This window comes from Phalacrocorax carbo, chromosome 1 (assembly GCF_963921805.1).
Source record: "Phalacrocorax carbo chromosome 1, bPhaCar2.1, whole genome shotgun sequence".
Classification (NCBI taxonomy): domain Eukaryota; kingdom Metazoa; phylum Chordata; class Aves; order Suliformes; family Phalacrocoracidae; genus Phalacrocorax; species Phalacrocorax carbo.
In genome coordinates this window covers 26658842-26673185 of record NC_087513.1, presented here as the reverse complement: position 1 = coordinate 26673185, position 14344 = coordinate 26658842, and the positions used below count along the sequence as shown (strand labels likewise).

The window sequence follows — 14344 nt, the reverse complement described above, 5'->3', positions numbered from 1 at the left end:
ACCGCCGAGCCGCTACGGAACCCCGCGCCCTCCTCCGCGGCCCCCGCCCGCCCCGGCCTCCCCCGCCGCCGGGCAGCCCCTGCCCCGCTCCCGCTCCGCCGCCAGGCACCCCCGCTTCGCCCTTCGCCGCCCTCTCGGCCGCTCCCGAGGATGGCCCCTGCATCCCACCTTCTGCAGCTGTCTCCAAAGCCCCCACTCCTACCCCCGCCACCGCCACCGCCGCTCTGCCCGGCTCCGGTCCCCTCGCTCCGGATCAGCCCCTGTCCGTGCCCCGACGCCCCGTCCCGGGGAGACTCCCCTCGGCCCCACTTCCTTCCTCTGGGGCGCTCCCCCCCTCCCGGCGCCCCTTCCCCGGCGCCCCCCTGCCCCTCAACGCATTTCCCACACCGAAAACTTGCCTTAAAGTTTAATGCTGCCGCCCAGAGCTCCACCCCCTGCCCCGCCGGCTCCCCCGGCCCGGAGCCGGGGTCAGGAGGAGTCCCCGGGGCGGCGATCAAGGTCAGGCAGAGGATTCGTCCCGCTGCCGCTCCGGGGCTGCGGCTGGGGAGGGGGGAGCGGCCCGCCGGGCCCATCCCCTCCGCCCCGCCACGGCGAGGGGGCGGCGGCGCCGGGCGGCCCCGCTGCAGCCCGCCCGGGAAGGGCCCCGCCGGCCGCCGCGGCCCGGCTCCGGCAGCGGGCGGGCAGCGGAGCGGAGCGGAGCGGAGCAGGGCGGGGGACCGGCTGCATCGCGCGGGGAAGGAAATCTCTTTCCAGGTGGCTGCACCAAGCCGGGTCTTGGCGTTAGCGCTTCGTGGACCGTTGCTTCCATCCAGGGGCCTCGCGTGGACCTTGTAGCCAAAGGATGTGGCTGCTCGAGTAGCTGCTTTGAATACGTTTGATTTCCAAGTGCCCTGATTTATTGTCCTAACTGGCTAACCAGCCCCAGGAAAGGATATTCTGGCGTGGAAAAAAGGGAGGAAACAACAAGGAAGGAAAAAGATTTTCGGTTAATCACAGCAATGTTCAGAAATTCTGTTGCCTCAAAAATATGTGAGCATTTGTATTTTTCTTTCCTCTCTCTATTTTAGTGGCTGGACCAGGACTGTCTCTAGACTGACTCCCTCAGCTGTAGTAAGTTGCCTGGGACCATGGCGGCAGGAGTAGCAGCCTGGTTACCCTTTGCCAGGGCAGCAGCCATAGGATGGATGCCAGTGGCCACAGGTCCCATGCCAGCTGCTCCGCGGCAGGAGAGGAAGCGAAGCCAGGACTCTCTGATTGTGCTGAATGTGAGTGGCATACAGTTCCAGACGTGGCTGGACACCTTAGAGCGCTACCCTGACACCTTGTTGGGCAGTTCGGAGCGGGACTTCTTCTACCACCCTGAGACACAGCAGTACTTTTTTGATCGGGACCCTGACATTTTCCGCCACATTCTCAACTTCTACCGTACTGGGAAGCTTCATTATCCCCGCCAGGAGTGCATCTCAGCTTACGATGAGGAGCTGGCCTTCTTTGGCATCATCCCTGAGATCATCGGCGACTGCTGTTACGAGGAGTACAAGGATCGCCGGCGTGAGAATGCCGAGCGCCTGCAGGATGATGCCGATCAGGATCATGCAGCCGAGAGCTCCCTGCCCTCAATGACAGCTCGGCAGAGGATGTGGCGGGCCTTTGAAAACCCACACACCAGTACGCTGGCTCTGGTCTTCTACTATGTCACTGGTTTCTTCATTGCTGTCTCGGTTATTGCCAATGTGGTGGAGACAGTGCCCTGCGGGGTAAGCCCGGGCCGCATCAAGGAGCTGCCCTGTGGAGAGCGCTATGCTGTGGCTTTCTTCTGTCTGGATACTGCCTGTGTCATGATCTTCACAGTCGAATATCTCCTACGCCTGCTGGCGGCCCCGAGTCGGTACAAATTCGTGCGCAGTGTCATGAGTATCATTGATGTGGTTGCCATCATGCCGTATTACATTGGCCTGGTGATGACAGATAATGAGGATGTCAGTGGGGCTTTTGTGACGCTACGAGTCTTTCGCGTCTTCAGGATCTTTAAGTTTTCCCGCCACTCACAGGGGCTGCGCATCCTGGGCTACACCTTGAAAAGTTGTGCCTCGGAGTTAGGCTTCCTCCTCTTCTCACTCACTATGGCCATCATCATCTTTGCCACAGTCATGTACTATGCAGAGAAAGGTTCATCAGCCAGCAAGTTCACCAGCATCCCTGCAGCCTTCTGGTACACCATTGTCACCATGACAACACTGGGGTAAGTGCAGCTGGTGTTTGGTTACAGCCAACATTTCAACAAGTGTATTGGCATGAATGGAAAATACTCGGTTTACAAAAATGTCAATAGGAAAAATGCGAGGGTAAGTTTTTGTTACAGAACTTTATGAATACGACTCATCACTTCTTTCTAAATGTTTTACACATGCAAGTGAGTTAAAAGTGTTGCTGAAGTTAAAATAACTCAAACCCCTAAACTGCAGATAAACTGAAAAAGCAAACAACAAAACAAAACAATCCTGAAGCTGTTTGGGTTCTTTTCAGTTTTCTCTAACATTTTACTTGGTTTTGGATAGGGAAACTGGAATATTTTCCAAATATCTGTAAGTTATCAATGGATTTTTAATAGAGTAATGTGTTTGCTGACAGGACTTGTTACAATGTTGCTAAAGCAGTGATAATTATAAGGAGAACCCAAGTGCAGTCTTAATTTGGTGATACATAAAAGTCTGCCATTTTGTTTGAGGTGATGTGTTGATACAGACTTGGATATTGAGTTTGGTATTACAAAGTGATTTGTTTTCATGAAAATAGAACAGGTATAGGTACCTTAAGCTTCAAAATAAACCATTCCTGATGTTATTTAAGACACCAGATGAATTTCCTTTGATTTCTGCGGACCTGTAACTTGTAAATGGCAAGTGTCAAATTCTACCGACTCGTGACAGACTCTGAAAAATGATCTGAAGAAATGTGAGACGTGGCAGATCAAGCATATGTCTGAAAGCATAATTCTAATGGCAATACAAATTCTTTCAGAGAATTAGGAGTTAAAAAAATGCCATTGTTGACATTAGACACCAATGCATTTTAGTGGAAAGACTGAAGATAGTATTATTTTTTATAAAGTCTCTTGATACCAGAGTCATATTGTACCAGCTGATTCTGTGCACCAAGTTGTAAAATGCATTTGTCTGTAATTATAACAGGGATTTAGAAGGTTGACTAATTTGAGAAGACAATTTTTTGCCCTGTTCTTAATTTTGAGCTGTAGAGTATCATCTATGAAAATGAAAATTTCTTGATTCCTTAGAAACTGTCTAGTTATTTAATAATTACAGATATTTAAAAGACAAACTTTTCACTTTCGTGAAGACAGAGCCCATCATTTTATTAGTCAAACATCTTGCCACATCTTGTTGGGACTGTTGAGATTAATGAAACATGTATAACTTAAATTTAACAAAATGAAAGTGCATTATTAAACTATTATGAAAAAGTTAATTTATTATGTGCAGTTGTAATTTAGTTGGAAAATGCTCATAACAAAATATTGAAAAAGATAAAGGGTCTGTCTTATGCCACCATTTTTTATACAGAGCTTTTATCTTCAGCGTGATATAACAAATGAAGATAAATATAGTGCATTGTGAATATTTCATACTACTTTTAAGGGCAAGTTATGCTAAAAAGGAGTGACAAGAGCTTTGGGGATTTTAATCTGCTTTTTAGGTTCCTGTTTTTTTCTGGTTTTCATTTTCTTCCAGTAGCGACAAACTGAAGGGACAAGTTAGCAGAAGGAACAAGTTATGCATGATAACTAGTTCCATAGCCCTGTATTTTCTGATGCTGATACTTTTTTTTGCCAGATATTTTTAATTAGAACTGTGACGATTTCAACATATCAGGTCTTAAGAATTTACCAATATATAGAATGGATAATCTTATTATAAAAGAGAAGAAGCTGGTCTGTGTTTTTTGTAATGAAAGGTGTTTTTTTAGGAAGTCGTTCGCGCTGTGGTGGACAGTTTGGGCAGTACTTGTCCATGGTGCTGAACATAATTGAGTCTCATTTTTATAGGCAGTTTGCAATTGATTGTGACATGGGTGTGATATCTATTCGGCATTAATATAATTTGTTTGTTCGTTTTACCAAAAAAATGAGTGCTATGCTTTAGTTTCAATTCTGAGGTATTGCACCGAGTAAAATATTCAGAAGTACCAATGAGATTTGAACATCATTAAAAATCTCTTTGAATAGCACCTAAGAACCTATTTCCAAGTACGCAGCCATCCAGTATTTAGGTCCCAAGGGGAAGAAAAGGGGTTAAAAAGAAGGCACTCATGCTTGCCTCCTTTTTCGAGGTAGTCTGCACAGAGAAAGTTTTGAGCAGGTTGTACAGAGATCCAAAGTTTCACCCTCAGAAGTTCAGACATGATAAGTTCAGATATGACAGATATAAAAAATTTCTGGGAAATCTTTAATCATTGCATTAACTAGATGATGTCCTTTTAATAACATCATGATAACCATATAAAGATTATGTTTAAATGTTAAATACATATGAATAATTTAAATAAAACTAACATAATAAAAACTTTGAACTCTTTTTAGTTGATAGAATAATTACACAAAAAGAGAGGGAAATTAAAAGGAACAACAGCAAGGGTCAGTCAAAGCTGATTATAATTAATACTGCTACCTTTGCTCTGTGCTAAAGCTTCCTGTCTGTTTACTAATATAGAACTCCCATTCATTTTTAATTTTAATTTTAGCTGAGTTAGGGCTATATAAATGGCCTCTATATGAACAACTTTTTTTTAAGCAACAAAACTACATGAAGTCTTTATGTTTTAAGTGGCAGTAGCACACAGCAGGTTATGTGAAATATTACAAAAATATATTAAGGCTAATACCAAGTAATCATTTAACATAAAGTTGAGTTTTTGAGTCTTGGTGTCATTCTCATATTTTGCTAGATAGCAAGGGTATTGAGTAAGCGACCTTTGCAATTTGGGGAGTTATTATCTTGGAAGCAGAGCTATATTTCTCAGTTCTGCACGATTGCTGAGCAATTAATGTGTCTTTAAAAAACATAGATTACATTTTCCTCTGCAGAGTACCAGTGCCTTCAAATATTACTATATTTTAACCTCCAAGGATAGCCCAGCTATTAACTGTTCTTGACTGCTCAACTCAAGTAGTGCATAGTTGGACATAGAGGTGTTATGTGAAATAAATGGTACAAAGGGAAGAAAGGAGGGAAAGAAGAGAGAAAGAGAGAGTGAGAAAGAGATGAAGGCTGAAAGAGAGAGAGAAAGGAGAGAGAAAGATTACTCTAGAATAACAGCATGCGCTCTGCCAGAAACAGAGCTGTCTGATTTCAAATTTAAAATTAGTGTTTTGTCACTACTATTTGTAGCAAAAGCAAAAGTGAAGTAGGTACAAGGGACAAAAAAGCAGAAGAGAATAAAAATTGAAAGAGGTCACAAAGCACTTTGTGGAGATTCAGGATAACAATGTAAAGCATAGAAGTTAGGGCCATAAAGGTCAAGAAACAAGGTAGTGTAAAACCTGGCAGAGAAAAAAGCTCAAGTCTATTAAATTGGGACTGACAGACTTACGTGGGGGGCTTATGAACCTCTACACCCATAATGACACAGTTATGTCACTTTCTGCTGTCACCTCATAACATGATAATCTAATAACTTTCCTTCTGCCCTGTCAGTTGCCAGCAAATGAACTCAAACAGCTGTTAAGGTTTTTGTGGTGTAAGGGTAATGTTTGTTCCCAAATCTGGCAGAGCTATAGTGTAGTTTATGTTTTGTAAAGATATTATACTTTAACTAAGGAACACAGTACTCTTCTGTGACTAGTTCTAAAGCAATCTCACTGCTATATTAAACTTCTGTATTTTCAGGCTTTACATTGGGTAGCTTCATCAAGTTGTACAATACTTTTGTAGATGAGCACAATACTTTATGAAGGGAAGCTTAAACACAAGACTATTCATTTACTTTGATTGTATATACTGGAGGTGTGTCTTCCAGAAAAGATAAAGCAACTATTCATTTTCAGTATTTGTTAATATAACCCATAATGTATGAGGAATTCCATCTAAGGTATATCAAATTCCCTGAAGACTTTATAGTCAAACAGGTGATTGGATGTGACAACAGAAAGCCTCAAATAGTGAACAGGGGAATAGGGCAATGGATTTCATTTTCCTACACATTTCATTCTCTCCCATCTTCACTCCTTTTTCATTCATATAGCATCCATATGGGTATATTCCATCTATTTGTTTTCTTCACTTTTCTTTCAAACTACCAGTTTCCACAGTCTTCCTGTCTGCTGGCTTGGCACCTTTCCTCCTGTGTTCAAGACAGGTTTAATGTTCATATTAAGACTCTTTTGGCTTTATTTTTTCTGCTTCTTTGTTCCAGATTCTTTATTCGTCCTTCACCACTAGATCAAATCTTTAATTCGTCATCATTGTCATTCATTTGACCTGAACTTTCTTCATAACAAGTTTTTTTCTGACCTTTGTTTGATAGATTTTTTCCTTATGAGCATCATAAAATTTCCACATCATCACTTTTTTCCCAAATGCCACACACATTATTTTTTTCCTTTTCTGATCATTGTAAAATAACATCCATCTCTTCAGAAGTTGTATTAAAAAATTTAGTTCAATAATATCTAAAAAGAGAGCACAAAATTAGAAATCTTTGTTTCGTGTACAATTTCATTAAAAATTTAGAAATGCCTTTATGATAAACATTACAAAGGTAAAGATTAGCAAAGTTGGAATATTATTTCTGTATCTCATTCTTACGTATTGGTTCATTCATTCATTTTGCGTTTGATATCTTCAACCCTGTTTCAAATAGCTTTTTTCTATTTTTGTATTCTTGTATATAACCTAGTGAATTTTGTATTTCGTAAGTGTGTTTGATGTCTCAATCTGTTTTCTCTTCACAGCAGAGATGTTTAGCCTGAATAGTTAGAATACTATATAACAGAGGAGGGACAAAGTGTAGTGTAATCACCTTCAAAGCACATTACTAGGTATTCAAAAAGTGCTCCAGGGAGAATTCAAAATACTGAAAAGTAAGGATCATTTTGATGGCAGTGAAAAAAAATTATTTGTTCTCTAATAAAAAGATTATTCAAACTGTATTGGGCTGTTGTTGGCTTGACAGAGAACAGGAGTCATTATATTCTTATTTAGTTGCGCTGGGGACCGGCTTTCCTGTTCAAAAAAATCCTGAAGATCTCTTAGAGGAACAGGAGTTAGTTTTCTTCTGTCATTTCTCTTGAGCATGAATTTCCTTACTTCAGCTACAAAGAACATGAAGGTGATGATTAACAAAAAGATCTTTCTGCTCAGAATCTAATTTATTTGCTCCTTTGGTGGAAACAGATGGAATTTTGTTTCCTTGTTGCTATTGTCAGTCAAGAATAAGAGCAATGAGATTGGCATGGGCCAGGATGTAGCAAAGAAATATGCTGACTTAGTAGAGCAGAACAAATCGACTCAGGCAGTAATTATGACTGGTGCCTGATCTATTAATTATGGCCTATCATTCAACTAATCCTCAGTGAATATTGTGATTTTAGTAAAATCCTTAAGTGATCGAACCCAAGAAGTTCAAACTGAGTGATGACAGTCTGTACTTGACTCATATCTTTGTGCCTCTGTCTAAGAAGAAAAATTTGCAACATAAAAGCCATATAAATCTATGAATACAGTATTAGAAGTAGTGCTGCTGTGCAAAAAAAAATCTGGAAATGGAAACTGTATTTCTGAACATGGGAACTTATAAATATTGCAGAATTAAAATTATTATCTGAAATAAGTTGAGAACATCTTGCAACTTCAGGATGCCAATTAACTTTTCAGACATTTGAAATAAAGTCGAATGAACTACTCCTATTACTTGATTTTTATGCCGTTATAGTCCACTGGCAGCAGTTCCTAGTTTGCATCATGGTAAACTGATGAGAGAAAAATCTGATTCAGCAGGGGTTAAGTGCATAGATTGTTCAAAAGAGGGAATATAAATTAGAAATACAGAAACAAAGTTTAGATTGAACTTTATCAGGTTTCATTGGTTACCTGACAACAGAGCTGACAGAGCGATGGAAAAGATTCTCTATATTTCTGTACCCATCATTTATCGGGCAATAGATGGGAGCACAGATTTTTGTGCAAGATGTAGTCTTTAAAATATATTTTTTCTGCATTGCTCATGCAGTGGAGGAAAGGTTTTTAAATTCATAGACAGTGCTTTGAAATGGTAGCTCTATGCTACATTTCCTGGAACAATAATAGTTACCATGCTTGGACTTTGACCCCTATCACAATTAGTAGCCTGAATTCTACCATTATTTCTTAAGTATTTTTTGCCGAAGCATATAATTTTGATCTTCCTGTGCCTCTGGTAATATTTTATAATCTACCACTTAAGTAAAAAAGTTGTGGGTTTAGTTTTGACAAAAAAAAAAATAATCTGTTTTCACCAAAGCACACAAAGAAATTAGCATCATTTCCACAGCATAGACTTAAATAAATGTGAATTGAGATGAAATACAAAATAGTGCTTTTGACTAGAGCACCTGATGTGCAAGAGGTGTAAGTGTTCTGTAGAAAAGTACTGGATACAAGTATTTACTCAGGTATCTGGTGTATGAAGCCTCAGTTTTAAACATGAGCACATACGAAGGTCATGTGACCAATACATCAGTCCTAGAATATTTTAGCTTCATCAAAAAAAAAAGAAATCAACAAGATACAGCTCTATTATAATTCAAATAAGGCTGCAGTCTTTTTCTTACACCAGCATAGACACACCTTATGCATTATTAGAAGGCATATCTGAATGTACCCAGTCATCAGTACAGAGTTCCTACTACCATCAGTTCAGATTCTAGCAGTTAAGTGCATTTACAAAAGCTAACAAAACACTACAAGGCTGCTATCTGTGCGAATATTAAAGACACAAAGATATTATTCATACAAGCAATCATGTTCTTTGTGTATTTAGAAAAACAGTTTCCTTTCTTATATTCCGCGGTACCGTATTGTTCCCTGCTTGTCTGCAGGTCTGAAGTTCAAAGCCTTTGGAGCCACTGTGTAAAAGTACTTAATTAGGGCTTGATCCTGCACTGTAACAGAAAATGGGAGGTTGCCTAAAAACCTGCAAAAATATTATTAATATGAACAAAGTAAAATTTGGCATATTTAAAGTATTAATGAGCAATATTTTGCATTTTACCCGTTTTTCATTTTTGTCCATGTTACTGTTTTTTTTTTATCTGGTTGGCTTAATGGTGAATTCAAGTCGTACAGACACAGAGGTCTCCTGGGTTTATTAGTTTATGGGAGCCAAACACTGCAAGGAAGATTTTTAAAGGCATTTAGGTATCTGGAGATGCAGATAGGCACACAGCTTGAATTCTCGGAAGAGGCTTAGGTGCTTAGAAACACAAAGGAGAACAGTTGAAAGCAAGTAAGCTGGGAAACTAGGTACCTAGTCACCTTAGAAAACATAGTCTTACGTGCACAAAAATAACTGCTAGGATAAGTAGAGTAGTGTACTGAGGCTCTGGGTATGGCCTACCCCTGTCAGATTCAAATGGATCTTACAAGCGTTCAGGTCTTGTTAACATCCAGTATGCCCTATATTCACATAACACTGTAGAAGGAGGTATTGTGTCTATGGTATTCTTAGGAAAGAGGAATGAGTAATTTGAGAACAAAAAAAGGGTAATATGACTGAAAGAGTAATGTAAAGCATCCAAGGGAAGATATATTTTTTGATCCTACTTTTCTGCCTCTGTGTTTTTCAAACCAACAGTTCAGCATGAAAAGATACATAAGAAGTGTGAGATGTGACATGCAGATATTGTTAAATTAATGAAAATGGTTTCAGAAACTGGGTGCAAAATTATAAAACAGTGTCAGGTAAGAGATTCCGTGTTTTCAAAGAAACGTCCAACGTGAGGATTTATTGGTTTCAGTAAGTCTCATATTTAGCTTATATACAGTAAATTTGTTAAGATGCTGATGTGTGGTAAGAAAAGGTAAAGCATACTTCTCAATTTTGAGCACTGCAAATTCATCCCCTTCTCTGGTGTGCTGGCAAATATTTTTGTTTTGGCTCTATTTGATTTTGATGTATATTGTTTGTAGACTTAAGTGGGAGGTTTGAGAAGTTCTTTGCCTGCATTTGCTTTTCCTTTTTTGCAGTAATATGAGTTCTGTAAGCATGGTCTATTGCTCTGCTATTTGATTTTTTTCTTAATCCGTGTTCCTAAATGAAGCCTCTTTAAAACACATTTCCTTGATTTTTCCTGATTCCTTGTATAAAAACTTATTTTCCTGAGGTAAGCATCCTCCTCTTTGAGGAGACATTGTGATTTGTGAGTTGACTCTTAACCAGATATTGTACTAACTACCACTTGCACTAAAGCTTCATACCAAAAATTAACATGTGAAGCAGAACTCCCAATATTAAGAACACTGGTATAAATATTTTTTCAAAGTAAGATCTAATATAACATAATATGAACATTAAAAATGTTATAAAATCCATATCTGCATAAATAAATTTAGCTGTTTGATTATTGAAGAATCGATTTCCTTAGATAAAACTTCTTATGGTGTAACAGACAGTATGAACTTCTAGGAATTCATTTAATTAGTCTGAATACTTTGGTAAATTAAAACAAAGTAAGTATATTCCACTACAGTTTTAAATCACCATGGATAAAAAAAATCAACTGTGAAACTCCATAAAAGTACTTATAATGATTTAATTTATGATAATACATTAACATTCTTTGATTAATTATTATTTTGGAAAAAAAATTATTTTGAGGCCAGACCCCAACTTTCTTCAAATGTGTATCCAGACACATGGGGATTTGCATTGTATTGGCAGATTCTCAAAATATTTTGGCTGATGCACAGGGAACAGTCTTTCAAGTTATGACTTGCAAGCTTGGCCATCCAGGCATCCCTTGTAAATGGCTGAGAGTCAGACTGTGAGGTTGTGAAGGACGTAATTTAACATTGTGTAATAGCTCACAGTCTGAACGTGTCTGCTGCATCCTAACTCATCTCTTCTTCCAGTAAGATGAACCAAAAGAGTTTTCTGTATGAGAGTGTATGTAATGCGAGTGGGATCCTTAACTTTTCATTGTTGTTACTGTTCATCTCCCCCCTTTTTTATAACCTAAAGGAGGAATTCTATTACTGTGTTAGTGGCCTTACTTCCAGTTCTGCAACTTTCATCTCTCCTACTTGCAGCCAGTTAACAATTCCCTGAGCATCCTTATCAGCTATGGACAGCAACTACTGCACTGTGAAGGGTTGCTTAGGAACAAAATTGATGCTCTTTGGCATGGTGGATTACAGTTGCAACATGCTGGTCCCCAAACTCTCTTGCTTCCCACAGAGGAATAAAGAGCAGAGAGGTTTAAGGTGCTTTCCAAACCTGACTGTGAAGAAGGTATATACTTTTTTGTTTTAGGGTATCTAATCACTTCATTATTGGTAAATAGCAGGTTGAGAGTTGTGGCCTTTCTATTGAAAGCACAGCAGTACCAAAAAAACTTTAGCAACAACTCTCTTTAACAGGAGCTTTGTATTTTAAATATCGTGGTATTTTGTATCACTTACAGAATTGAGAATTTTTAGCTTTTCTAAGCTTTTTGGTTGGCTATGGTTATGGATGCATTTGTTTACATCGGTTGATCAAATCCATGTTGAGACAGGTATCAGTGACTAGGGACAGGCAGAACTAGACAAACAGTATATACACCTTTTCTCATACACCTAATGAGAGCTAGATAAGTTATAGGTGCAGCTATTTCTTGTGTAAACTCTACAGTCATTGAGAATTTAGTTAGTAATTACCTTTTTGGCACCTGGATGGGTGGAAAACTTCAAAGAGTACAAACTGAAGCTTCCCCGCAGACAGATAGTTTAGAGTAAATCTATCCACAGACTGGCTTAATGATTTGACAAGCTCAGTATTAGTTACTTTCTGAGTGAAAGGGAAGCTCAAATTTTATCTGATTTGCTTGTGAACACAGTAATCAACCTATAGGATGTTAATCTGTGTCAAAAGGTGCCGAGTTTTAGTGGTAAATATTATAAAGGAAGTTCCTTACAGAATAACATGTAATATGCGATACATATTCTACCCTTATTCCACCACGTGCTACTTCTGGCACCTCTTTCCCTTCACCCCATGTCAGTCAGATCATTGCAGAAATGGTTGCTGCTGAAAGATTGCAATCATTATCGTTCATTTAACCTACAGTTTCTTTCCTTCCAAGGCTCAAACTTTTGAAATTTAATGCATTAAATCATTCATGGGGGAAGCAATGTCGCTAGTCGAGCCCTTCAGCACGGTTCAGCCTCTTGCTGTATCGGCAGAGATGTGACAGCCTCTCTCCTTCTCCGGGGACAGGCACAGCTGCAGACCACAGATGAAGCTGACTAGTTGTGTCTGGCATGAGCGACCAATGATTTTAAAATACAGACACCTTTGTGCAGCAGTGCACACATGTAAGATAAAAACCTAGTTGTGAGAGGGGCAGATAGGAACCGGTTTTGTTTCAGGTGTCTAGAAGACAGAAAAGAGTGCCTGGAGTGAACTGCAAAAATCCCTTTGGATGGAACTTCCTTCTGGCCACTGTCTGCCCTGAGCCCTTTCGCACCATGAGTACAGCACGCTCTCTGTCAGGCAGTGGTCCACGGACTGGATTTACAGTGGGTTTGGCCATGCAGTAGGAAAGAGGTTGTGAGTTTTGCAACACTTTTCCAAAAGGTATGTGAGCATTCCCTATTTCTGCATGCAGCCACCAAATTTAGTGTGCATTGTTTGCTATGTTTTTGCAAACAAATTAAATAAATACAGAGAAAAATGCTAGATGATGTGGAATACTGGACAGGACAATGGTTTGAACCATGGATTTGGATCCACATAGTGATCTGAAAGATACTCATATCAAAAGGCTGAAAACAGGTTGGTTCATCCCTTTAGCGTCAATGGTGTATCTCCTGCCTTAATGTACTTCCTGATAACTATTTTGCAGCTCGTTAGCTATACTTAGAAGTTCCTTTGTTTTCAAAGCAAACAAGTCCAAATACAACAGAAAGTTTCCTTAAATAAGCCTTTCATGTTGTCTGTATACTTTTCTTTTCCCAGTTTCTATGTTTGTGTGGAAAGATAGAGCTATGGAATTTATAGATCCTGTCTTAGGTGTGTGCATTTTTAAAGGAGACAATCAGGACACACAACTCCTTTAAAGGAGACAAGTAGGACATGGTTTTTTTTTAAAGGAGACAATCAGGACATACCATACAATAGAATTATTATAGAAGAATCTGGAGGTGGAATTCAAACTTATTTCTCTGCCAGTTGTTTACCATCTCTGGGAGGTATTTATATGCCTTAACTTACTCCTCCAAAAGTTAAATCCTCTGAACTAGTCATCCTTGTCTCACTTAGGAGCTAATGAAGAGAAGCAGGCATCTGGAGGTGCTCATTCCTCTGCACTAAGTATAAATGAAATTCATTATGATTAGCAGAGACTTAAATATTTAAATACCATGTGAAATGGATGAGATAAATCCCAACCTCCGTGTCTAGCTGGTTTGGTCTACTCTCCTTGTTCCCACTTACATAACTCTGAAGGGCCCATAACATAGCAGAGTGTGCGCTTGGGATTTAATGACAATTCCCCCTTTATCAAAAAGGCAATGTGTCTGCTACTCAAAATATTCTTGTGTGTGTAACCCTTAAGGCCACTTGAGTGCTTTTGCCATTTTTTTTGGCCTTTTCCAAACAACACAAAAAATTAAAATTTGTAAAAAATACTGAGTTTTTATGTTCCTGGTAGTTTAGTAGAAGCCTCTAGAAAGCTGAAAGAAACGTTTATGTAAGTATCCACTATAATTTTCTGCAGGAAAGAAGTCATTCTTCAAATAACAATGTTTTTGAATTAAGATATGGAGAACTTGAAAACCTTAACTTCAAAGGGTTGTAAACTATTTTTGTTCTTCTGAATGGGAAACCTAAAGACTGATTCACGTGTTGGTCTTGTTACCTGTTTCACCACTGTCCATTTATAGGGTGCCCCAATGGAGAAGTGTCAAGCATATTCCCCCATGCCATTCATTATTCTGGTGTCTTCCAGGAGGTGTCAGAGCTCTAGACTGCAGTTAGGCATTGCCAATACATAGCTCTGAAGCAGAATGAAAATCTCAGAGACACACTAAAATAAATTTCAGCAGGGACACTCTCCTCATTGCAGTATTCATTTTCATATTTAATTCAATTT

At 39.5% G+C, this 14344-nt stretch overlaps 1 protein-coding gene across 1 annotated transcript in view; it reads left to right on the top strand.

Annotated features, from left to right (window-relative positions):
* The window catches only part of KCND2 (potassium voltage-gated channel subfamily D member 2), a 286011-nt gene that overhangs the window by 479 nt on the left and 271188 nt on the right, over positions 1-14344 (top strand). The window contains exon 2 of the mRNA XM_064446725.1: positions 1068-2242. Coding sequence (XP_064302795.1) covers positions 1128-2242 — 1115 coding nt within the window. The 5' untranslated portion in view covers positions 1068-1127. The remainder of the gene's footprint in view (positions 1-1067; positions 2243-14344) is intronic.